Source organism: Lithobates pipiens, unplaced genomic scaffold (genome assembly GCF_037356315.1).
Source record: "Lithobates pipiens isolate NorthernLeopardFrog02 unplaced genomic scaffold, aLitPip1_a1.2 Scaffold_8, whole genome shotgun sequence".
Taxonomy (NCBI): Eukaryota; Metazoa; Chordata; class Amphibia; order Anura; family Ranidae; genus Lithobates; species Lithobates pipiens.
The window spans coordinates 520,715,240-520,741,664 of NW_027507903.1; the positions used below are offsets into that span (position 1 = coordinate 520,715,240).

At 42.3% G+C, this 26,425-nt stretch overlaps 1 protein-coding gene across 1 annotated transcript in view; it reads left to right on the forward strand.

Annotated features, from left to right (window-relative positions):
• The window catches only part of NFU1 (NFU1 iron-sulfur cluster scaffold), a 42,518-nt gene that overhangs the window by 9,884 nt on the left and 6,209 nt on the right, over nt 1–26,425 (forward strand). The window contains exons 3-7 of the mRNA XM_077469466.1: nt 2,816–2,951; nt 5,337–5,403; nt 5,490–5,604; nt 7,079–7,142; nt 12,991–13,165. Coding sequence (XP_077325592.1) covers nt 2,816–2,951; nt 5,337–5,403; nt 5,490–5,604; nt 7,079–7,142; nt 12,991–13,165 — 557 coding nt within the window. The remainder of the gene's footprint in view (nt 1–2,815; nt 2,952–5,336; nt 5,404–5,489; nt 5,605–7,078; nt 7,143–12,990; nt 13,166–26,425) is intronic.

Consider the following 26,425-nt stretch of genomic DNA (forward strand, 5'->3'; position numbering starts at 1 on the left):
GCATTCCCTGCATTAAGGTAAAAATGTTTAGGTAATATCTCCCCCTCTCCCCTACTTATACATAATTGAGCCCTCACTCCATCCAGCTCTGTGCCTGTCTGTAGAAGCTCTCACTGCTCTCGCAGACTTTGCTGAGGAAGCGGTAGGCATTGACCGGGGGCAAGGCCATGCCATGCTGTCTGTGTCTATGAATGCAGGCAGAGCATCTTGAGATCAAGCCTGCCGGTGTGCTATAGTAGAAAGAGGCTTCCAGTAGGGGGCACACCAAGAAGAGGAGGAGCCAGGAGCACTGATGGAAGACCCCATTAGAGGAGGTTCGGAGCCACTCTGTACAATTATTTTGCACAGAGCAGGTACAGTTATGTTTAAAATAATAGCAGTCCAACATTGCTAACCAGATCAATCACTGTTTTTGGTATAAATTATATTTCTACAAGGCAAATAATTTACTAGTAGGAGTAGTAGAGTAATAGAAAACCAACAGTCATGACATGCATGCTGCTGATTCTGTGTAATTGAATCATTAATTGAATTGTCCAAAATAATAGCAGTGTGGAAGTCAATTAGTGAGCTCATTTAGTCTGTGAAAAAATAGGTGTCACGCAGGTCGGCAGCAAATGTTGTGCACGCTGGGTATAGTGCATTTCTCTCAAAATTTGATCGGGTCGCTGCAGACATGGTTTAAAAGGAGTGTGCCTTGATTTAAAAGTTGATTGGAGAGGGGAAAACATAAAGAAGTGCAGAAAATGATAGGCTGCTCAGCTAAAATGATCTTGAATGCTTTAAAATGGCAACCAAAACCACAAAGACGTTGAAGAAAATGTAAAACTACCATTTGAATGGATCAAAATAGCCAAAATGGAAAAAACTCAGCCAATGATCATCTCCAGGGTGATGAAAGAAGGTGTAAAGTTACCTGTGTGTACTGTAACAATTAGAAGACACCTATGTGAAGGCAAGCGACTGACAAGAAGCCCCCGCAAAGTCCAATTGCTGAAAAAACGAAGAAGTCACAGTTTGCCAAAAAAACACATTGACAGGCTTAAAGAGAAAAGGCACAGCGTTTTGTGGACTGATGAAAGCAAGATTGTTAGTTTGGGGCTAGGGGCTGCAGACAGTTTGTCAAACGACCCCCAAACACTGAATTCAAGCCACAGTACAATGTGAAGACTGTGAAGCTTGGTGGTGCAAGCATCATGATATGGGGATGTTTCTCATACTATGGTGTTGGGCCTATTTATCGCATAGCAGGGATCATGGATCAGTTTGAATGCATCAATAAAGTTAAAGAGCTCATGTTGCCTTATGCCAAAGAGGAAATGCCCTTGAAATGGGTTTAACAAGATGACCCCAAACACACCAGTAAGGGAGCAGCATCTTGGGTCCTGATCAACAAGATTAACGTTATAGAGTGGCCAGCCCAATCCCTGGACTTTAATCCAATAGAAAACTTGTGGGGTGACAATGAAAATGCTGTTTCTGAGGAAAAACCAAGAAATGCAGAGGAATTGTGGAATGTAGTGCAATCTTCCTGGGCTCGAATACCTGTCCACAGGTGCCAGAAGTTGGTCCGCTCCATGCAACACAGATCTGAAGCAGTTCTCGCAACTAAATATTAGTTCAGCGATTCATAGGAAAGCTGAATCTTTAAGCATTTTTCCATTTATACAGTAAATGTTTGAGTTTATAAAATGCAGACACTGCTATTTTTTTGGAAAAGCCGAATATTTTTTTTTCTTCGCTTTCTGTAATAACATCTGAAACATTTTTCTTCATGTGTTGATTTGAAATAGACTCTGCAGTATTCCCATATTTGTGTGTATGAAAATAAAAGCTATTATAAGGATTTTGAGCTTTATCCACTTTTTTTTTTTTACACATGCACTATTTTAACACAGCTGTGAGTATAACATGTTTTGTAAGTGTTATTTAAAAAAACAAAATCACTTTAAAGCAGAGTTCCACCCGTTTAAAAGTCAGCAGCTACAAAAAGTGTAGCTACTGACTTTTAATAAACAGACACTCGCCTGTCCTACGGTCCAGTGATGCAGGCACACAAAGACTCGCTCCTCTCTGTGGCGTCGGCATTTTAACTGTGGAGCTGGGTGCCTGTCAAAACTGGGTAACCTCTCCCCCCCCCCCCCCAAAAAAAAAATGGAATGCCAAATGTAGAGCCGCGTACACACGGGCGGACTGTATGGCCAACTTAGTCCGTCAGACAATCCGACGGACAGTCCGTCCTACTTTCGAATGAACGGACTTGACCACACACGGATGCAAAACAGTCCGTCGAAAGTTTGCACGATGACGTGTACAGCACGTACGACGGGACTAGAAATAGGAAGTCCAATACACAGCAATGCAACCTTTCGCCGTGTAAATCCTTTCTGAGCATGCGCCATACTTAGTCCGTCGAACTAGCCTACTCACGAGCGGATTGTCCGCTGAAACCAAAGTACGACGGACAATATTACGGAAATTCCGAAATACTTAGTCCGCCAGACTGCACGCTGAAAAAGTCCGCTGAAGCCCACACACGAGCGGACTGTCCGCTGAAATGTGTTTCGACGGACTAAGTTGGCCAGACAGTCCGCCCGTGTGTACGCGGCTTAGCATGTCATGGGGTCACAAGTACTTAAAGTGCAAGTTCCATTTTTAAATTGAGTCCTCCTGACTTCACAATTCATGCACTGTGTCCTGGAATGCATTGAATGATTTTGCATTAGGAGCATAGATTATTGGGTGATGTTACCAAACGCTGCATGTGCATTTATAGTAGAAGTTATGTTTTGATCTGCATACCATCTCCTTCCAGCACGATGTATGTTTATCCAGACACAGGATACCCCAAACCCCAACAGTGTGAAGTTTATCCCTGGAAGAGCCGTTCTAGAAGCAAGAACTATGGATTTCCCAACCCCAGCCACTGCTTACTGCTCCCCTCTTGCTAGGTAAGTACTAATATGTAGTAATATGCTAAGACTGCAGTGGCCAGGTTGATATAGAATTGAGGTGCTGGTCTGTCCAGTGTATGAGGATGAGTGCTGTTTAGGGACTAGGCAATGGGTTGTTCTATTTACCGCAAGAGAAAACACTAATGCAGCATACACACGGTCAGATTTTCAGACGGAAAATGTTTGATGGGAGCTTTTTGTCGGAAATTCTGACCGTCTGTAGGCTCCATCGAACATTTTCCATCAGAATTTCCGACACACGTAAAATTTGAGATCTCGATCTCAAATTTTCCAACAACAAAATCCATCGTGTGTACACAATTCAGACGCACAAGGTTCAATGCATGCTTGGAATCAATCAGAAGAGCCACACTGGCTATTGAACTTCAATTTTCTCGGCTCATCGCATGTCGCCGCGTTCTTGACATTCGGAATATGACAACATTGTGTGACCGTGTGTATGCAAGACAAGTTTGAGCCAACATCTGTGGGGAAAAAATCTCATGGATTTTGTTGTCGGAATATCCAGTCGTGTGTACGTGGCATAACAGCATCATCCAAATATGAGCCAGCTTGGCACTTCTCTGATCTATGGGGGAAAAGTTCCATGCAGTATACACAGACATTGAGAGTTACAGCTAAATGAAGTCAATAATATTTTTTTGAGTTTAGAGACGGGTGGGGGTCTGAGGCAACAATTATAATTCGCTTTGCAATATTGATCTCTGGAGTAGAACTATAGGAAAAACTTCCCCCCCCCCCCCCCATTTTGGAGTAAGGATTCTAACCTCCTATAAGATTTTTTTCACCATCTGTGTCCCTTTGCAGGCTTTTCCCTTCATCAGGTCATCAGAACTAGTGTCCCCATTGGACGATTTTCCCCCTATTACTTTTCTGGGGACAACCTAAGATGTGGGATTTACTTTTACTTTCACTTTCACTGATAATGGTAAACCGGATAAATAGAGAGGGTGAATCTCCCTAATAGGGTCACAGACTGCAATAAAAACTGATTGGTTTTCTAATCCCTCTCCACTCTATCCAAAACTAAAAAAAAGTTTTGTGTTAAGTTATATTTTAATGCTGATGTACCTGTCCGCTTCTTTGTGTCCGCTCACTTATTATCATTATTATCATTATTATTATTATTACTACTACTCATCTTATTAGGTAGATTTCCTCCTTATGGTACTAATTGCTTTGTTGTACCCTGTGTTTGACATATACATACCCCCCCCAAACTAACCTATAAAACTTCTTGCGTTATTATTATACAGGATTTATATAGCACCAACAGTTTGCATAGTTCTTTACTTGGAGGTCAAATAATTTCATTTACACATATTTCCCAATATTCAGAGAATATAAATCCACTATGTCTTTGTAAAGCCAGATATTGCATTATGAGAGTAGCTGTGATATCATCACTGTGTTGTACATAGCCTGTGCAGAGAGCAGAGCTGTGGGAAGGACCCAGCGTGTCCATCCAATACAGGCTGCCAGCAAAAATAAAATACTGGAGGGGGCGGAGATCAGACCAGTCACCACTGTACAAGGTGTAAAGGCAGCTGTCACTGGTCTTTATTTCAGGAAGATTCTACACAGAGGCAAAGTGCAGGAGTTGTTTCATGCTGGATTATGCACAGACCTGGAAGAAATGCATGAAGGACACAGATTATAATTTTTTTAAAAGGTGTTTATTTTAATTTTCAACATTACAACTTATTATTAAGCAGTATAACAGTACGTCTTCTTACTTACGCAGATTATATTGTATACCCTTTATGATTACATACATAACGATTTGTAAGCTGGCATGAGTAGCTGGATTCTTAAGACATGGGCAACACTGTTCAGCTCCCCTCTACCAAATTAATGGCAGCCAGGACAAGGATGCATCTCAACTCCGCCAAAAAGTTACCTCAGAGATAAAGTAACTGAAACATAAGGACACAGAGATTTAAGTAAGAATACACATGGTTCTGGTAATTAAGACAATATTGTAAGTATATTTAGCCTGGAGTTCACATTGCAGCATTGAACGACCCCCAGCAGGGGTCCGGTGCGTTCCTGTTCAACGTTTCAGATCTGATTTCAGTCCGCATTTTTGGCTAAATTCAGACCTGAAACGGATCAGTAGATGCACAGAGCTCCTGGGCAATTCGCCCTGGAGCCGCTCCAGAGATGTGTGAACCAAATCCAAAGAGATCCGGTCACAATCTCCTGACGTGCGATTGGATGCAAGAAAAATCTGCATCCAATTCACAATAGTGTGAACCCAGCCTTAAATATCACTAATGCTTGATTGCTTGGATTCCAGTCATGTTGCTTGTAACCAAAGTCATAGAAGAGTATTTCACACACTGATCCTTTTGTATGCAGACATCTTTTTAGAGTTGAAGGGGTGAAAAGCGTCTTCCTTGGGCCAGATTTCATTACGATTACAAAGGTAAGGACAGTGATGGGGGGTGGGTGGTTATTAATTTTATTAATTATTTTTATCTTATTAAAGGATTCTTGAATCTCCACTAACAGGAAAGTGAAGATATAGACTGGAACATTATAAAGCCTGACATATACGCAACCATAATGGACTTCTTCTCTTCTGGCTTGCCTATAGTGACAGAGGATGCCCCTCGCAGCGAAACCGGTATGTTTACTAACTCACTGCTTGACTTTTCATTCAATACTTGAAGTTTTGTAGCAGCTGCAAAAGGGAAAGCTCCAGTTGTTTGATTCCTCCAAACCCCCTGCCCCTTCCCAGTACCATATTTGGCACCTTAGATTTTTTTGGCCCAACTCCACCCGATGGTTGATGAGATGTTGGGATTCCCCGGGTCGATCTGTTCACAAAGCCGTCCTCCTTGCTGTCCAATGACTGCACAGCCCAGCACTGGCTTCACAGCCACGGAGTGAGGCGGGCGGAGAGCTGACATCGGCACCGCTCAGATCCCACATGGTGAGGAGGATGGGAAGTGAAGATGGTTGCTACAGCCCGATTGAATGGCTGGAAAAGAGTAGGGGGAGATTTGCAGCCATTGAATCGTCCTGTAGCAGCTATCTTCACTCCCTCTCCTCCTCCCTGTATGTGATCTGAGCGGTGCCGATGTCAGCTCTCGCCCCACCTCCCTCCTTGGGCACTGTGAAGCCGGGGCTAGGCTGTGTGCAGCCATTGGCAGGTGGCATTGTGGACGGATCAACCCAGGGAATCCCCAACATCTCATCACCCATTGGGGGAGGGAGCGTTGGACCAGAACATCAACAGAGAGTTTTAAATGATCTGAAAGTGCTTGGTGTGGAACCGAGGTGGATCTATCCTTGGAATGCAGAGATTGGAGTTACTAGCGATGCTTTAAGAGCCTGGATCTTGGAACCAATATAGAGGAGATAAGGAGAGGGACATTCCAAGGAAGGATTACCAGTCCCATATTAAAACCTGATCCTAAGGCTTTTTATATGTGGCTATGAGGTGAGAATTCTGTGAGCCCTGAGGTGATTGGTGAAAGCACAGCAGTTTTTGGATTGCAACAAAGAACTAAACACCATATTGGAATAGATCACATGGACACTTGTTTATTGAACTATTCACATGTTTTGGTTTAATATTTATGCATAGATTATGTTGATTTATATTGTTCTTCACTTTAGCCATTGAATATATGGTATGGAGGTTGTGTGTTGATTTCACACCGACGCTGCAGAGGAATTGTGCAACACCAATGTCATACTTTGTGTTGCCTACATTAAAAATGTATTACAAGCTGGTCTTTATTTCATTGCTGTTCATTTGCAGCCCATTTTAAATTAAAGGGTTGCTTTAATGCAAGCATGTTAACATGTAAAATACCACACATTAACACACAATACTCTTTATGCAGCAACACATAACAATTTACCAAAAAAAGGTCTTAAGGCAACCTAATGATTTTTTTCTTTGTGAAACCTCAGTTTATAGGATAGGATTCCTACATTGTGCCTTGTAAAACATTTATGAGTAGATGGATGCCAGGGTGTAGGAGACAGCATTTTGGCAATGCCGTTTTAGCTGGTGGAAACTGTAGTGATTGGAACTATACATGTCTACTCCAAAACATTACAACCCTTGTGTATCTTTCTTCTTAAAGCTGCAACAGAAGAGGATGATGAAGTGGTGGCAATGATCAAAGAACTTCTAGATACAAGGATCAGGTAACCTGCACCCCACTAGAGTCTGTCTTTCTTGTGGTGGACATATAGAGTAGAAATAAAAGAAGGGTCTGGTGTCACCAGTAACACACCTCCATCCCTAATAATACAATAGAGACATGGATGTCGCCCATGGGACTTTATATGAGGTGTGCACAATTGGCCAATAAAATTGACAAATGTAAATGCAGTAAAATAGTTATTACAGAAATAGTCGCACATGAAAAGGTAACAAACAAAGGCAAAGTCGATTAAAATGTTGCACATGGTTAAAAATTGCATTCCATTTAAAGTACATGAGTATACACGACATCTTTAGCACCAACGTGTTTCCTGAGATGTGGCTCGCTTTTCAGGGGGTGGGTGCATGTGGGATTCCCTCAGCAACACGTGTGTTGCTGGGGGGAATCATGCAGTTTTCTTTCCTTCAACCCGTGGTTGAAGGAAAGAAAATTGTATAATGTATGGCATGAATAAGGCAGTGGCTGTCAATTTAAAAGGAATAGGGAACCTCCAAGGCCCGCACTTAATGCCCAGTATATGTAATGCAATAATGACTGCCAGTGACTGCAAGCATATTAGAGGAAATTGTCACAGACTGTGGATTTGCTACAGGTTTGGCTGGAGAAATGCCGCAGAAGGCAGTGAGAAACTGAGGACAAATCAATGCACATTGCTTGGGTCCTTTGGTTTCAAAACAAGTGTCAAAGGGCAACAGGTGGGCACCAGGGCCCTAAGGGCTTGACTGGTTAAATTAAGTCCAAAAAAACACTATTGGTGCTAGACCCAGGGTTAATCTTCCGTCCAACTTCTTTCTACAATGTCCATCAAGGGTGCAGCCCTCCTCTGACCCGGAAGTCCTCTGAACACTCTGCAAGAAACACACAGGGGGGCGTGACCACCTCCATGCATTACCATTAATAATTTTTATTGAATCCACAAAAGTAAATGGATATTTACATACTAACTTTTGTTTGTATGTAAGTAAAACAGACCTGCTCCAGCCGGAACGCAATTTCGGTAAGTCCTGGAGACAAATGGTTGGACTACTGATGCGTTTTGGGGTCATGCCCCTTTCCACTGTTAAATTAAGCCCGTGGAGAGAAATTGTTAGGTTTCTGTTGCTAAGTACATTGGATGTTATGCTAATCCATTGTATTCAATATGTTGAGTTTCTGACTCAGAACAGTGTTGTAAATCGGGAATTCAGACTTTGCTTGCTCCAAGCTTGTCCGTGGTCAGTGACTCAGAGTATGAAGTCAGAGAAAAGCAGGAAACTGTCATTTTCAGAAAGAAGGTCAGCAATTACGGTGTTCATATTTCTCTTATTACCATTTTCTGTAAAACAAAAAAAAAATTAGATATGAAATATAACATACAATATCAGTGATAACACATCATGATAGCCTCCACTATTTTCAAAATATATGTGCATCTGACAAGAAAAAAATATATAACACTCAGTGATCATAAGTGTAAAATACAATCAAAATTGTTGTAATCCCACAATAGCATGACATATCACAAAATAAAAGTCCCCTTCATGTGACAAAAAATAAAATAAATGTTGTAAAATCCACCAGCACAGAAAACTTTCAAAGTGTGGCAAAATCCTCTGAATGCATTGAGTGAACCTTCACCAAAGATTTCAACAAACGACACCCAATATTGATTGAATATACAGTCTGCTTACCAGATCCGTTTGACTACTTTAGTTAAAAAGATAGTCAAACAGCGCTTGTACAGGTTTGTGCCTGCTCACATGGAAAATGGCATGGAGATATAGGGAGACCTTCCTACTCACAGGCTCAGGCAAGGTATATAGAAAGAGCAAGAGACATCCATAGTATAATACTGTTTATACAAGGCTAGTTTTTAGGTCACATTAAAGGTGGAAAAAAGTTCTGAAATGATTCAGCTTTGTCTCATTTTTTTACATCACAGAAAACTGACATTTTAACAGGTGTGTGTAGACTTTTTATATCCACTGTACTTCAGTACAAGCTCAAAATGTTCAACTGCGTTGTGCAAATGTTACTCTGGCCAGGCCCTGCTTTACCAGCAAAACACTAAATAGGGTGTAACTATGCATCAGTTCTGACTCCACTCCAGATCTGCTTACTTGTTCCAAGTCCGTGTGTCAGGAAGTAATGAGATAAGCCTGAAAACGAGCCATTAATGACAGCCTACTTGTCTGCTCCAGCAAGGCTACCTTTTAGCATAGCAGACAGTAAAGCCTATTAAACACGGATGTCGGGTGGCATTCGGTCCATGTCTACTAAAGCCAGCCATCCGGCCAGCTTATGTCTAAGGGGATGACCGAAAAATGTCTGCTGACAGGCTCCCAATTGGCGCTCTTAGCAGTGTTATTATGCAGTTAGTTTATACTAGGTGGAAATGATGATGATTGATGACACACAGTCTGCAGTTTTCACAAGGGAGTAATTACAATCGTTTTGTCATTGATTTAAGTTTGTGACACTGTAACCACATATGAAATGTTATCTGTGGTTTGGTTATAGGTGTGGAGGAAGATATGTCACTTCTTAATAATTGAACTATGTACCTACACTAGTTTGCCATAACTTTATGACCACTGACAGGGTAAAGGATAAGTCAACTTTTTGGAATATGTTACATGTTCCATCTGTACTTGTGGTGAAGAATGTAACACGCTCCAGCTGCTGCTGCCGCCACCCCCCATCCAGATTCCACCTCAGTGTGACTGCAATTGGGGGATCTTCTCCTCTCGCCATGTCATTCATTCAGTTTCCTGTGAGTGAATAAACTTAGCCTTAGACAAGTTTTCGGCTCTGACGGACGGCTCTGAATGAACTGCGAGGGCGCTGATGAGCACCCTTGTAGTTTCATCACAAGTCCTGCAGCTTTCAAACTGACATACCATAAGGAGGTACAGGCTGAAAGCTGCGGAAGCCTGACATTTCACCCCTGATCCATTGATGAAGGGTGCAATGCTTTCCAGGCTCCTGCAGGAAAAAGTAATTTATTTATTTATTTTTCTCTCTGCAAAAACATATGCTTTTTTAATTTTTCATTTTTTTAATCTAAAAACGTGAAATTATCCTTGAAGTGAATAACCTTTAATTATCTTGTTACAATGGCATCTGATAGTCAGTGGAATATATTAGGCACTAAGTAAACCTTTTGTCCCTGAAGTTGATGTTTTAAAAGATTAACCACTTCAATACAGGGCACGTTCACCCTTTCCTGCTCAGGACAATTTTCAGCTTTCAGCACTGCCGCACTTTGGCAATTGCGCGATCATGCAACACTGCACCCAAACTACATTTTGTATAATTTTATTCCCACAAATAGAGCTTTCTTTTGGTGGTATTTGAATCACCACTGGGGTTTTTATTTTTTGCCAAACAAGCTAAAAGACCAGGAAAAAAAAAAAAGTTTTTCTTTGTTTCGGTCATAAAAAAAAGTTTTTCTCTTTCACTGATGGGCACTGATGAGGAGGCACTGATATGTATAAATAATGGGCACTGACGGACACACCGCACCTCTGATCGCCAGACTGACACACCGCACTACCGATCGTGCATCGCCAGCATGTTATCCTGCTGGATGTCCTATGATGCCCAGTCAGGATAACAGAACAGAAGTGGTTAAAAAAAAATGGGCATCACAGTTTGTTGTGTATGGGGCTGCATAGCCACAGACCGGTCAGGGTGCCCATGTTTACCCATGTCCACAGCCAAAAGCACCTACAATGAGCATGTGAGCATCAGAACTGGACCATGAAGCAAAGAAAAAAGGTGATCTCTGGTCTGAGAAATTACGTTTTCTTTTACATCACTTGGATGATTGGGTGTGTGTTTGTCACTTGGGGAAGAGATGGCAGCAGGATGCAGTATGGAAAGAAGGCAAGCTGGCAGAGGCAATGTGATGGTTTGGGCAATGTTCTGCTGGGAAACCATGGGTCCTGCTATTCATGTGGATGTTACTTGACATCTACCACCTACAATAAACATTGTTGCTGACCAGTTGCACCCATCATGGAATCTGTATTCCCCAGTGGCAGTGGCCTCTTTCAGCATGATGATATGCCCTATCAAACTGCAAAAATGGTTCAAGAATGGTTTGAGGCACACAACAATGAATTTGAGGTGTTGACTTGGCCTCCAGATTCTCCAAATCTCAGACCAATTGAGCATCTGTGGGATGTTCTGGAAAAACAAGTCTGATCCATGGAGGCCCCACCTCATAACTTACAGAACCTAAAGGATCTTCTGCTGACGGCTTGGTGCCAGATACAACCGCATACCTTCAAAGTGGCACCCATTGTGAAATGATTGGACAACTAATGCACTTCAGGCCTTTCCCCAGTGTCCACGGATTCCTGTAGAGCAAGCAGCTGAAAGCCAAATCATTGTACTCATACAGTTTAGTTGGGAAAGAAACACCAAGCTATTACTGTGGGTGTCAGCATGTATCCCTGCACTGATTTTAAACCCTGTCTACAAAAGGATTACAAAGAAAAAATTACGAAACTGAAGGGAAGGAAATATATATTGCTCATTGACTGTTCTTCTTCTTCTTCTCCTCTCAACACTATGGACCTGCCCAGGATACGTAGAGCTCTCTGGATACTGCAGGTGTAAAATAGTACTTAGATGAGAGGATTCAGCAACCCTGAAAGCACATGCTGGAACCGAGTTTAAAGGAGAAGTATAGCCAAAGCTTTTTTTGCTATGCTTCTTTTATGGATGACAGTAGTGCAGTTCGTTCTCCACTCCGGTGACCCGTTTTCATCCAAAAGCGGACTAAAGCCTGTTGCCAGCTGATATCACAGAGCCGGTCCAGGCTCTGAAACACCATATGATCGGGATCCACACACATGTCTGGACTGGCAGTTGGCTCAGCCTCTCAGCGGGCCGCTGAGAGCCTGATCCAGACGCTCCCGGCCTTTCCATAGCCCAGGGCTCCAGTAAGTGCTGGAGGAGGATGACTGACAGTCACTAGGTCTCTGCAGACTGAAGACCAAGAGCTGAGTGATTAGCGGTGTTTGATCGTTCAGTTTTCAGTCTTAGAGCCACAAACCAGGGGGCGGATGCAACGTCAAACCAATGCTGAAACCAAATGAGTGAAATTTTATTTATTTTTTACTTAAACCGATACTTCTCTTTTAATGGCACATCATAGAGTTCAAGCACTCCTGTATCATTTACCTGTAGTGTAGTGTATGTTAAGTGGCTGTAAAGTCTTGCCTGTGATTTGTATAAGAGCAGTATTTAAAGCAAGCTTTCATAAATCATTTGCAATACTTTTAGGCAGCCTTGAATAGGTTTCCTTAAAGGGATTCTATCATTCAGGTTAAAAAAAAAAAGAGGGGGTTTTCTACTTTTATCCCGCCTCCCTGCCCTCCCTATCACTACTTTGCAGGGGAATTTCCTCTCTTCATCCTATTCTGTCCCACTATATAATACATGTTAAAGATTTAAGCCGTTTAATACTTTGCTATCTTAAAAAAAATATATACTCTGGGCGCAGCTGAATCAGGTCACAGTAGTCTGGCTTTTAAAGACAGCTTAGTGACATTCTTATTTTGCATTTTCCCTTAAAACATACTCTTATCTCCCTACCTGGCATCAGTCATTATCCCTGTTGAGCACTTGCTGTAAGACAGTCAACTGCTTTCTATATGTCCTCTTGCTGTCATTTATCTAAAGACAGTACTGACAACTTGAATTCCATTCATTTTAGTAAACATCTGTAAACTTTGAGGATGGCTGGATAACTTTGATTTTTTTTTTTTTAATTATTAAACAGTTTTGAATTTCTCTATGATCTCGCCCTTTACCAACTTCTTTCTCTTCCTTACCAGGCCTACAGTCCAAGAAGATGGTGGTGATGTCCTCTACCGAGGGTTCCAGGATGGCATTGTACAACTGAAACTACAAGGCTCCTGCACAAGTTGCCCAAGTTCAATAATAACACTTAGAAGTGGCATTCAAAATATGCTGCAGTTCTACATCCCGGAGGTAGAGGGTGTAGAGCAGGTAAGTCTGGTGTTTAATATTATGATTTACTAGAAAATATGATCTGCTGGTAATCGGGTGATTTTAGAAATCCGGACAGAGTATGTCCGATTGATTCAATATCTTTTCTTCTCTCTCATTTTGCACTACTGTATAGCAAAACCTGTACTGATAGAACATGAGAGGCAACAATGCCTGACCTCTCTTCCTGAATATGCTAGCTGCTTTCCGTTATGCTAATCCAATTCATTTAATATTCTAATATTTTAGGCACTGGCCTATCATACTTGATGTGATTGTAGCCGTATTAGTGCAATTGTGACAGAGAATATTTTCTCAGACACTGGCCTAGAATGGGTATGCAGATCCAGGTATTCTGACTTCACTCTGTCTAATCTGTATGCTTGTTCAGCGACACAAACCAATAAAGTCAGAGACAACCAGTGAACTTGCCTTATTACAGGCTGGTCAGCAGTAATAGCGACATATTTCTCTCAGTATTGCTTTACTTTAAGTCTATAAAGTAGCATTGCATGATTAATCATCAAGAATCGTTATCGCGATTTTTCTCCCGTTGCAATCTTGGCAACAGTGTTTCCCGATTCTTTCTATGCAGAGAATTCTCTCTGATCTGCTAAAGCCACAGCCTTCAAAAGAAAGGATGAAAAAAACAGGCAGTCTGCCAAGAACCACAACATTCTTTAGCAGTGGAACTTAAGTATAAACATTGTAACAATTTGTCAAAGGAATAGACTTTGTGTGTAAATCAGGAAAGTTTAACCACTTAAACACTAAACCTTTTTCTGACATTTGTTGATTTCAATTTAAAATAATTTTTTTTTTGCTACTTAGAACCCCCAAACATATTTTATATATATATAATTCTTTTTTTTAGTAGAGACCATGGAGAATAAAATGGTGGTTGTTGCAATATTTTATGTCGCACTTTGGAGCAGAGATCAGTAACACACAGCCACGCCCCCACAGTTAGTAACACGCCCCTAGGACACACTTAACCCCTACACTGCCACCCCCTGGTTAACCCCTTCACTGCCAGTGTCATTTACACAGGAATCAGTGCATTTGTATAGCACTGATTGCTGTATAAATGAAAGTGGTCCCAAAAATGTGTCAAAAATGTCCGATGTGTCCGCCATAATGTTGCAGTCAGGGGTTAAGTGCTCCTAGGGGTGTGTTACTAACTGTGGAGGGCTGGGCTTTCATTTAGTGAACACTGATCTGTGTTCCAATCACATGGAGCAGAGATCAGCATCACTAGTTGCTAGGCAGAATGGGGAAATGCTGTTTACAACAGCATTTCTCCGTTCAGCCGTCCCGTGAGACGATCGCGGGTATGCCGCGGCGATCGAGTCCGCGGGACCCGCGACCGGACTCATAGGGGTCCCGACTGGCACGCGAGCGCGCCGCCGGCGGCACGCGAACCATGGCAGGGCGACAATAAAGATTGGTTGTACCTGTACGCCAATATGCTTGCCCGTGCCATTCTGCCGATGTACATCGGCGTGCGCCGGTCGGGAACCGGTTAAAGCGTTGCAGTGCCGAATCGCAAAAAGTACTCTGGTCTTAAACCAGCAAAATGGTCCGGGCTTAAGTGGTTAATGAAAAAAAAACAGTAAAGTTGGCCCAATTATTATTATTTTTTTGTATAATGTGAAAGATTTTATGTCACGAGAATCGTGATCTTTTTATTCTAAGCAGAAATATTGTGATTTTAATTTTGGCCAGAGTTGTGCAGCTACTGTGAAGCAATAATTTGGCTTATTCTTTCGGGCTGTTTGGCTTCAGGTGGATGGATTTTTGTGGACCAGAGTTTCACAGCTTTACATTTGAGAATATTTGATAAACTAACAGTAATACACATCCTATGACGCTTTTGAAACCAGATGCATACAAAAAGAATCCACAGTCAGGGTATACTGTATGTTTTAAGCGTGACTAAACCCTCCTATTCAATTAGGACTGTGCCATCTTAGCCCCTATTTAGGTCTGCTGAAAGCTAATGCATCTTAGAACTTGCAAGCTGCAAAATATTAGATTTTTGTTCTTGGGTTTGGATATCCTTTAATGTGGATTAATGTTGCTTCCACTTCCTGATCACTGCACCAACATCTCTCCCATTAAGATATCCAAGTGTTCAAATATTGTTTGTACCATTTTCTTCAGTTTTTCATTTGTACCTATCTCGGGTCGCCTGCATTACTGAGAAGGCGGACTGCATGCTTGAAATTTTAAAAATATGCGTTTTCTGCTGAAGATTATTTTTCTCGTCTCCCATTATCTTTGTGATAATGCCTTCACATACAAAAAATCCAGAAACTTGTTAGACAGTAGACTGCTAGTGCCAACGGTTTTACAATCATCATCCATTCACGCTAACTTTATATAGCTATTTAAACACAGATTGCCCTTTATGATCATAGCCAAGAAAACAGCTGAAGACTTTCTCAAACTAAAGTTAGTATTGATAATGGCACTTGTGTGCATGCATTTTATAGGGAACTTGTCAGGATAGAAATGTAGAAGTTACCGTTGCAGATTTTTGAAACTGCAAGCTCTGAAACTCTTGTCCTTATCCATGCTTCACAATTTTGGAATATCAGGTTTGCATTGACCGTATACTTTCCCTATACTGGGATCTGCGGGTTGCCATTCTTTTTTGGTCTGAGTGGCAGTATCACATCCTGTGTTGCAATTGTGTGCTTGACATCTGGCTCTTGATCCACCTTGCACATCTGTGGACTGCATATATACCAGTGTTTGCACCATCTAAGTGCGTAGAGTCTCTGCATTATTCAACTTGATATAAGTGTCTGCCACTTGGCACATTATCCATCCTGTATATCATCTGACATCTATGGCTTGTGCATAAATATTGATGTACCTACCGGCAGAGTAGGTGGAGTCATTACAGCCAAGTGAATATATTTTCTACCGGTAACCTATGTACGTTACAAGCAGAACTGGCATGTAGTGTGTGCTCTCACTGGCAGCTATAAGGTGGACCATAAGGGATCAATAAGCGCAATAAAGCCACTGCGCAGATACCGTGTGACATAAAATATTCCAACAACGCTATTTTATTCCCTAGGGTCTCTGCTTAAAAAAATATATATATATATAATTTTTGGGGGTTCTAAGTGATTTTCTAGCAGAAAATACATGATTTTTACTTGTAAGCAACAAGTGTCAGAAAAGATTTCGTCTTTAAATGGTTAAACTGAGAACTTTACACACAGAGTTCAGTTAGTTGATAAGTAGAGACATTGTATCTCTTTGGTCTTTTCTTGGCAGACTGCCCAGATATGACAAACAAGTTGCTTCATGGAAGACCTAGGCAACTTGCATTGACTTCTATTACAGAAGTAATTTGCAAGTCGCACTGAAGTTATAATCCAGCACAATCAGCCATGCCAATTAATTCAAAACACCAAATATCGGCCAATATATGGTCGACCTCTACCCAAAGGAATTAATAAGAATTGGTCCATACAGCACATAGTAGTAAGGAATTGCAAGGAAAAGTCTACAGGATGGATGGATCCACAGGTGGATGGGGATTGCACAGTCACCGGCAGTGACTCCAGCTCTCACACCTGCTCTCGCAGAGCTAGCCAGAGACCAAATCGGGATGGGGCAGGCCGCAACCTGTTTCCGTGGTACCGCCTCCTTCAGGCAAGCATTGGTCTCTTGCTAGCGCTACAGAGCAGAACCTCAGAGCAGGTTTTGAGGGCTGGAGACACAGCCAGTTATATACCTCCAAATGACGGGTCGGAGCTTAACGCCACAGTGGCCTTATCCCTCGTGATGGCGGACTTCTTGATTTGGTGATCCACATCCACCATACAGTTTGAAAGATACTTTTATGTAAGTGTATCTGAATAAAGGTTTACTTGCTTTCACTATCACACTGACCCAGGCGCCTTCTTTCTGCTGTTTATGTACGTTACGGAATATGAACTTTTGAGTTTTCCTCATGTATGGTGTGGCGGATCTTAAAGTGTTACTAAACCCACAAGAGTAATATCAGTCTGTATATGCGGTAAAGCATGCTTCTTATACTTGCTGTGGAACCTAAAAGGTTACCCCTCTGCATTGTATAAAGAGCTGTTTGATCCTGTCTTCTCTGATCCTGCCCTTCTTTTACTGTCTCCAATCCATCTGCGGATAGTACAGAGCCTTGGAAGCACTCTGCACATGCTCAGTTTAGTGTGTATTGCTAGAGGTGTTTTTTTTGTTTTGTTTTTGTGGCATGTGATCAGCACAGGTCCACCAATCGGCACTGTCCAGACAGAGGATTATACAGCCTCAAAGGACAGAGGAAAATGAAAATCCCTCCTGCAAGTTTAACCAGACACCTGATATAGAAGTCGCAAGACTGCTATAAATTGCTGATGAGAAAAAAGGCATTTTGTAGTTTAGATTTACTACAATAATTGCATTTCCATGTTCTGTGTATTGCATGTGTAAAAAGTATGTAAATTTGACTAAATGCATGTAAACCTGCTTTAAAGCAGGGAACATCTAAACCTAGGAAAAGGTGATCTGGGGGGCTTTTAAGTAGTTTATACTTCCCATATGACTTCTTCTACATTTAGAAAAGCTACAGTAGGAATGCCAGTATGACTGAGGCCTAAGAGATACCCATTGCCTAACCTAAGTTATCAGAGATCTAGGCTTTCTACATAACTTGGATTCCTTCTTCAGGCTTTATATGTTCTTGCAAAAATGTATAAAGCCTGAAGAAGGGATCCAAGTTTAACAGCTTACATCTCTAACAGCCTAACTGATGTGTATCACCTAAACGTCAAATTTTCTGAATTAATTGATGGCTAACGTGCTAAGGGGCCTTTCACATGCAGGTGCTCTGCTCCATTCAGGGGATCAATGAGCAGACCCCTTGCTGACCGTTCTGTGACATCAATGTCCGTTTTAGATTTTTCCCATTTTGACAGCAGCCTGTGGTAGACCTGTGATGGCTCTGTGGGCAGCCAGATGTAAACAGACCTGTTTGCATCAGGCTACTTCCAATGTGCCTTGTTTTGTGCCTGAAAAAAACAGAAAAGTATGAAAGTCTACTTGTGTGTTTTTGTTTTTTTTTGACCTAGGACTCAGAGGTAGAGGACTTGTGTCCATTTACATGTACCTGCCCATTGACCTTCATGGATCTTCCTGTCAGTTCCACCTGAATAACTGAGAGGCAGACTTGATCAGAAAGTCCATATGAAAGGGGCCTTAATACACCAAGTGGCACATTGGTTGTGCTGTACTGCTGCAATTTACATAGTAGCCTCTAGGTGTCATTCTTGCATTCATATTAGAGAAAAATGCTTCTCCAGCATGTAGATATTAAGGCTGGATTTTCTGGTAATTCTTGTTTCTAATCAACGGTTGTAAAAACAAATCGTAATTTACTTACATTACATGGTTGTAGTTTGGTTTCAGGTTTTATTAGTCGTTAAGATATTGGCCTTGTTAACTTGCAATTGCAGCTTCATCTTTAGGCATTTAATGTCAACGCTCATTGCAGTATTTGGTATCAATAAGACTCATTGTGGTATTTATCATTGTTCCTTTGACTAAATAGAATATTTTTGTATGTTCTAGTGAGTATTATATTTATTTTAGGGTACGCACATATTGCACTTTATTTTGGAAGGGTGGCCGTGCACAGTTTAAAAGACTAGTACTGGAAACCGTAGAAGTGAGATATCTGCTAATCGTGTACACAATGTTAAATTGCAGCTCAGTTAAGTTAGCAGTGGCATGGCTCCCATTCCACGTACATTTTCTAGCAAGTTGTATGGTGTTTATAAGACCCCTTTCACATTGTGCCGCCCTGGGCGTCAGCAGTAAACCGTTGTTGTAGTGGCGCTATTCAGTCGCTAGCAGGACGGTTTTAACCCCCTGCTAGCAGCCGAAAAGGGGTTAAATCCGCCCCTGCAAAACTCTGCCGCAGCGGTGCTTTGCTGGCGGTATGACAGCGCTGCCCCATTGAGGCGGCAGTGATGGGCACTGATGGGTGGCAGTGATGGGCACTGATTGCTTACACTAATTGGCACCACTGGTGGGCATTGATAGATGGCACTTGTGAGCATTGATAGGTGGCACTCATGGTCATTGAGAGGTGGCACTGTGGGAACTATGGGCACAATGACAGGTGGCACTGGCAGGGGGTACTAAATTGCACAGAGGAGGCAGATATGCCTCCTTCCTCTTCAGGACCGATGTCCCTTTAACATAAGCCGGTGATCGTTTTTTTTTTCACCTCACACTGAGCTTTTGTTTACATCATGTGATCAGCTGTCATTGGCTGACAGCTGATCACATGGTAAAGGACCGGAATCCTAGGTACTAGGATCAGTGATCAGCTGAGTCTTTGTGACTCGGTGATCACAGCGTGCTCCCCGCGCACCCTACAGGGAGCGTGCACAGGGGAGGACGTCCTATGACGATGAAATTGAGGTCCACGCTATAGCCGTCATTTGGCTATGGCCCGGACCGGAGAGCCGATCAGTGGCATCTCCTCGCAGGGGACATCGAGACATGTAAATCAGGGCACTGATCATCAGTGACCTGATTACAATAAAGCGCCACCAGTGCCAGCAATCAGTGCCCATTAGAGATGCCAGTCAGTGCTGGCTATCGGTGCCACCCATTTGGGCTCATCAGTGCGCATAAGTGTGGCATATTAGTGCCCATAAGTGCCACCTCATCAGTGGCCATGAGTGCCACCTCATCAGCTCACATCAGTGAAGGAGAAAAATTACTTATTTACAAAATTTACTGACCGAAACTAAAAAAAAATATTTTTTCAAAATGTTCGTATTTGTTTAAAATTAAATATAAAGATCCAGCAGTGATTAAATACCACCAAAAGAAAGCTCTATTTGTGTGAAGAAAATGATAAAAAATGTACGTGGTTATAGTGTAGCATGACCACGCAATTGTCATTCAAAGTGTGACAGTGCTGAAGGCTGAAAATTGCCCTGTAGGCAAGTGGTTAAAGAGGAAGTAAACCCTGATGGGTTTACTTCCTCTTTTTTTCCCTGCAAAGGTAAAGCATAATGGACTACTATGCATCTCATAGTAGCTCATTATGTGTCACTTACCTGACACAGGAGCCAGCGAAGTCGCCGCTGTCCCCTGTAGTCCGCCGCATCCATGTTGCTTGTGGCGTCTCGCAGCTCCGACGAATCACAGCGGCGCAACCGCGATGACGTCACTCCCGCGCATGCGCACGGGAGTCGCGCCTCGCAGCTCCGCCGCTGTCATACGGCGAAGCCGCGATGACGTCACTCCCGCGCATGCGCACGGGAATCGACAAATTTGGCAAATCCATTCTTGGATTTGCCGCATTTAGTGCGCATGCGCGCCGCTGTCTACGGCGCATGCGCCGTAGACAGCGGTGCCCATTTTCGGGCAAATATCTCCTAAACCATATAGGTTTAGGAGATATTGCTTGGACCTACAGGTAAGCCTTAATCTAGGCTTACCTATAGGTCCAAGTTGTTTGGAAGGGTTTACTTCCTCTTTAATATAGTCATACCTGGAATTCTTCTTTTAAGGATTAAAATATTATGTTTTATCTAGTTTTCTTTTTAATGTTACATTCAGTAGCCAACTAGACCATATTAAAGCTGGCAATATGCCATTAGAATTTAATTTGAATTTTCATACAGAGATTATAAAAATTTTTGTCAGAGCACTCGATTTTGCCATTGCATAGGCTGGGTTCATGCTATTGCGAATTGGAAGCGGGTTTAGGACTAGTTGGTGTGTGAATAAGGCCCTAAAATTAGTGATTTTCATTCAAGAAAAAAATTCCATCCTGCTCCTTTGAATTTTCTTATCATTGTGGTTGTAATTGAATGTCAATTTGACCCCTTTAACCATCATTAGACAATTGAACACATATTCCAAAAGATTTTAACAAAATTCTGCTGTTGTATGGCCAGCTTGAGTCAGAGGCCCTGCTTCCACTGATGACCATAGTAAAGGTTTAGTAATATGTGGTGCCAGCTCTAATTACTAATAGTAGTAAGACGAGCCGGAAAAACTGTAATCCTTGAAGTGTCGTTTTATTGATACATCAGAGTGACAATAAAACAATGAAGCTGACGCGTTTCGGCAATAGCCTTAGTCGTAGCTACAACTAACCACCTGTGAGTGGACCTGGTGTATGGATTGAGTTGTCCCTGCAGAGAGTGCTGTTAACTTTCTTCTTTCCATATCTAATTACTAATACACATTGGCTACCCAACTCCTGGGGTTTGATCAGTAGTGGCCTAGTGTGTATGTGTGCCAATCGTAATAACGTGTATCATTTGTACAGACAGGGTGTGAACAGTTTTTCAGTATGTACCTCCTGCAAAATGTGTCAGAATGTTGAGAAATGTCTTTAAAATGCTTCCATCTGTGGCTAAGGAGAGATTCGTAGTTCCTTGTATTGCAACATACGTCAAGCTGTCCAGCTGCCTTACTCATCCTCAATCGAGCGAATACATCTGGTTACACCCTCCTGTACCCTTCGCTTGAAATAATTGCTTGAAAGGTATGAGCCCAAATTACCTCCATGTGCATTTTTATACTGGAAGCATGATGAGCCTGTCTTTGTAGCTGCTCCGAGTTCATGTATTTGGGTCAGTTGGACAATTCTAAAAGGAAATACATTTTTTTTTTTTTTTTTTTTTTTTATACAAACGCACTACAAAAATATATGAATGTGGTCTCCCCAACCTAAATAAAATAATCATATCAAAGCAGTTTTTTATTTTTTAACCTTCTTTTTCTATATGGTTTTTACTGAAGTATGTAGAAAAGGTACTGTTATGCCATCAACACACGAGCTGAATTCCTGCCAGAAAAAGACCGATGAGAGCTTTTCAACAGAAAATGCGACCGTGTGTATGCTCCATCAGAATTTAGCTGTCCGAATTTCCGCCAGCCAAAAATTGATAGCATGTTCTCAATTTTCCCGACGGAAAAACTTTCTATCGGTAATTCTGATCGTGTGTATGTATTTCCGACACGCCAAAAATCACGCATGCTCAGATTCAACTACGAGACAGAAGCTATTGGCTACTGGCTATTGAACTTCCTTTTTCTAGTCCCGTCCTACGTGTTGTACGTCACCGCGTTATAAACAATCGGAATTTGATGTGACCGTGTGTAGGCAAGACAGCTTGAGGCGAATTCCGTCGGGAAAACCATCAGAGCTTTTTCCGACGAGAATTCCGATCACGTGTACGCAGCATTAAATGTACTTATTACATCCTGTATGCTGTGCTCGCAGTTTGTAAACCTTACCTTTTGTACCACCACCCCCTCCCTTTAGAATGTAAGCTCTACGAGCAGGGCCCTCCTGTACCTTTTGTATTGTACTGTAATTGTGTTGTGCCCCCTATACATTGTAAAGCGCTGTGTAAACTGTTGGCGCTATATAAATCGTTAATAATAGTCTAAGGACAGAGTTCATTAACTGAGTTATTATAGGAATGAAGTTTGGATTAGCCACTATAATGGGTTCATGGAAAGCCTCATGTTTGTACGCTTGGGATGTTCAAACCTTAAAACTGAATTCTTGGTATAGATTTTATAGTATAGTTACATTGGCCTAGGTCAGACCAATGTAAGTATGCACATTCTATACCCGTGAGATATCTGTAGAAGGTGGAAATCATTGTAGCAGTCTCTGCAGTGATTTCTGCTGTCTTCCAGGTCCCATGCTGCATAGAAATCGGAGGTCGGCCACTCAGCGATTTTTCTCAATCAATACAAGAATTTCTCTGCTTGGACTAGGTGAAGATCATGTCACTGCTTCACCTTCCACTTTGTCCAATAAGAGAACGGTTTGCTTTCATTCGGAAAAATGCAAGGCATTCTGTGCATGGCACCTGTGCTGAGTGATTCCTCCCCTGTGGTTACTATACAGCAGTGCAGCCACTTGGCAGAGGATACAAAAGATGACAGCGATCACTAGTAGGGGGGGACTGCGTACTGAGTTCTTGCTTCCACAGTGGTCCCACAGGTATGTATATTCTAACTATGCAGTAAACCTCAGACCTGAAATTCAGTTTTAAAAAAGTTATTTCTCATAATGACTTATTTTAGATGATCATATAGAAACCAGCACCTTTTTTGTGTCTTCATAATATGCATGCTACAAGTTGCTGCGTGACATCTTTGCGTCAGTATCTCCCTTGTTTTTTTTTATATGTGTATATATATATATATTATAATATAAATATATATAATATAAATATATACCGTATATACTCGAGTATAGGCCGACCCGAGTATAAGCCGAGGCCCCCAATTTACCCCCAAAAAACTGGGAAACCTATTGACTCGTGTATAAGCCGAGGGTGAGATATGCCTGTCCATCCCTGTGTGTGTGTCCATCCATCCATCCATCCCTGTGTGTGTGTGTGTCCATCCATCCCTGTGTGTGTGTGTCCATCCATCCATCCATCCATCCCTGTGTGTGTGTCCATCCATCCATCCATCCCTGTGTGTGTGTGTGTCCATCCATCCATCCATCCCTGTGTGTGTGTCCATCCATCCATCCATCCCTGTGTGTGTGTGTGTCCATCCGTGTGTGTGTGTGTGGCCTTGTGTGTCCAGCCTACCTGTGTCCTGAGCCTCCGTCCGGTCCCGAGCCTCCGTCCGGTCCCGTCCCGAGCCTCCGTCCGGTCCCGTCCCGTCCCGAGCCTCCGTCCGGTCCCGTCCCGTCCCGAGCCTCCGTCCGGTCCCGTCCCGTCCCGAGCCTCCGTCCGGTCCCGTCCCGAGACTCCGTCCGGTCCCGTCCCGTCCCGAGCCGAGCCTCCGTCCGGTCCCGTCCCAGGATCACCGCTCTTCGTCGGCGCCCATTCCCCTGTTCAAATGCCGCGCCTCCCTGTCTGTGATAGGCGGAACACAATTTCCCAGCAGCCTGTGTTCCGCCTATCACGGACATCGTCTCATCCTCGTCCGTAGTACGAGGATGAGACGATGTCGGTGATAGGCGGAACACAGGCTGCTGGGAAATTCAGTGTTCCGCCTATCACAGGCGAAGGCGGAGCCGGAGGCGCGGCTTTTGAATTATAGAATGGCCGCTGTCTGTCTGCTCGACACGCTGATCGAGCAGGCAGACAGCGATGACTCGAGTATAAGCCGAGGGGGGCACTTTCAGCCTCAAAAAAGAGGCTGAAAATCTCGGCTTATACTCGAGTATATACGGTAGATATAATATTTAAATAAATCTCTAAAGGCATTGTAGGCCCTAGAAGTTTTTCATCTTAATGTATTCTATGCATTAAGGTGAAAAACCTCCTGTCATGCAGCATCCCCCCTTTTACCTGAACCCCCATTTTATATAGATCGATCGCAGCGCAGCCATTGGCCCCCGCTGCTGTGAATCAAATTCAATGATGCGGGGGGAGAGTCCTGCTGTCTGTGTCAATAGACGCAGCAGCAGGACACTGGGAGTGCACCTGCATGGGTGTCCCAAAGGAGAACGCTTCTCTGGGGCACTCAAGAAGAGGAGAAGCCACCAGCACCGCTGAGGGACCCCAGAAGAGGAGGTTCGGGACCACTCTGTGGAAAACCAACTGCACAGGTTGGAGGTAAGTATGACATGTTTGTTATTTTATTTTTATTTTTTTTAAACAAGGGTTTAGTAACTTTTTAAAGTGGTTTTAAAGTAAAAACTATTTATTTATTTATTTTTACCTTTTTTAAGCGTTTGTAAAGTCATTTTTATTCCTTTAAAATAACAAACCTGTTATAGCTGTTAAGCTTTACAACCACTTTAAAGTGGTTGTAAAGGCAGAAGGTTTTTTATCTTAATACAAAAAAGAAAAATACTTTTGTGTGAAGCAGCCCCCCTAATACTTACCAGAGCCCCATCACGATCCAGCAATGTTGCACGAGAGACTCGCCTGTCTGGGACTCTCCCTCATCCTGGTCTCCCAGTAGTGGGAGCCATAGATGCCTGCTGCTGTCAGTCAAAATCTGCAAGGGTGTATCCTCGGCACATGGCTTGCTGAGGGGGCAGCTGCAGGAAGGAGGAGAGTGCTGATGGGGGACCGGAAAAGAAGAGGTAAGCCACTGCTCTGTGCAATATCTGTGCACAGAGCAGAGAAGTATAACCTCTTTTTTTATTTTTTATTTTTTTATTTTTTTTTAATAAAAGAAAAAAAATTAAGTTTTCGTATCACTGTAAAGCCAAATTTTAATCTGCTTTTATTTTTAGGAAAAATATTTTAAAATATCATTGATAAGTGGATGTTGGTCTGAAGGTGTGGGAGTAACTAGGTAGATGTACTGGGGTCCTCGGCTCGAATTCTGGGGAGGACACAATCTTCCTGTATACAAAAACATGCTGTGTTGTTATAAATAAATGTGCATCAAATATAACTCAAGTGCAATCAAATAAAAACAAACAAACTGGCGAATAGATAAGCATCATTATGACATAAATACATATATTCAAGTGTAAACCTCAAAATAGTCTTAACAAAATGCACTAAAAGTGAGTCATTGGTAAATCAAATATGTTGTCTTTGTGCTTGCGTGAATATCCAGGTATTCCATTTTCCGCCCACACTCTAAGGACATGCTGGTAGGATTCTTAACGCCTTTTTAAAACTGGCCGTAGTTTGATATTCTACTGAGCATGCCCAAGATGGCCTCTTCTGTCTGCCCCCTGGAAGCCTAGCTCTGCAGAAAGGGATGCTCCCCCCAAAACACGTTAGTTGTACACCCGTGTTATGTGGCACATTTCATGTCCATCTTGTTTAGCATTGTGTTTTTATGGCTCATGACTATTCAAAGTCTTGTGAGTTTCAATTTTTTTATCGATTCTATTTTTCGATTGCACTAGGTGTGTGCGCCTTCTCTTTTTGTCTATCTTTGTAGTATTACTGGACCACCCCGTCTGAAGAAGGCAGCATCCGCCTAGTTTTGTGAGATTACCGCTGTCCTTGCGTTTCTACAGTGATGAAGACCACTTAGCGCTGGAAGTGACTGTTTTATGCTTTAAAAGCTCTCTACAGGTCTTCAGTTTAGAGTTAACCATGAATAATAAGCCTATAAGTATTGTTCTCACTCAATGTGTAGCGATATGTAGCATTGTAGCATGTATAGGGCAGTCGCCGTATACATGCTACATCTATTTGGGGAATGGGGGTATACAATTTTTTTTTATTTGCCACTTTAAACAGAAAGGATCACATTAATAATGGGTCAATTTAATTCATTTTCTGGCCAGATCTGGCCAAT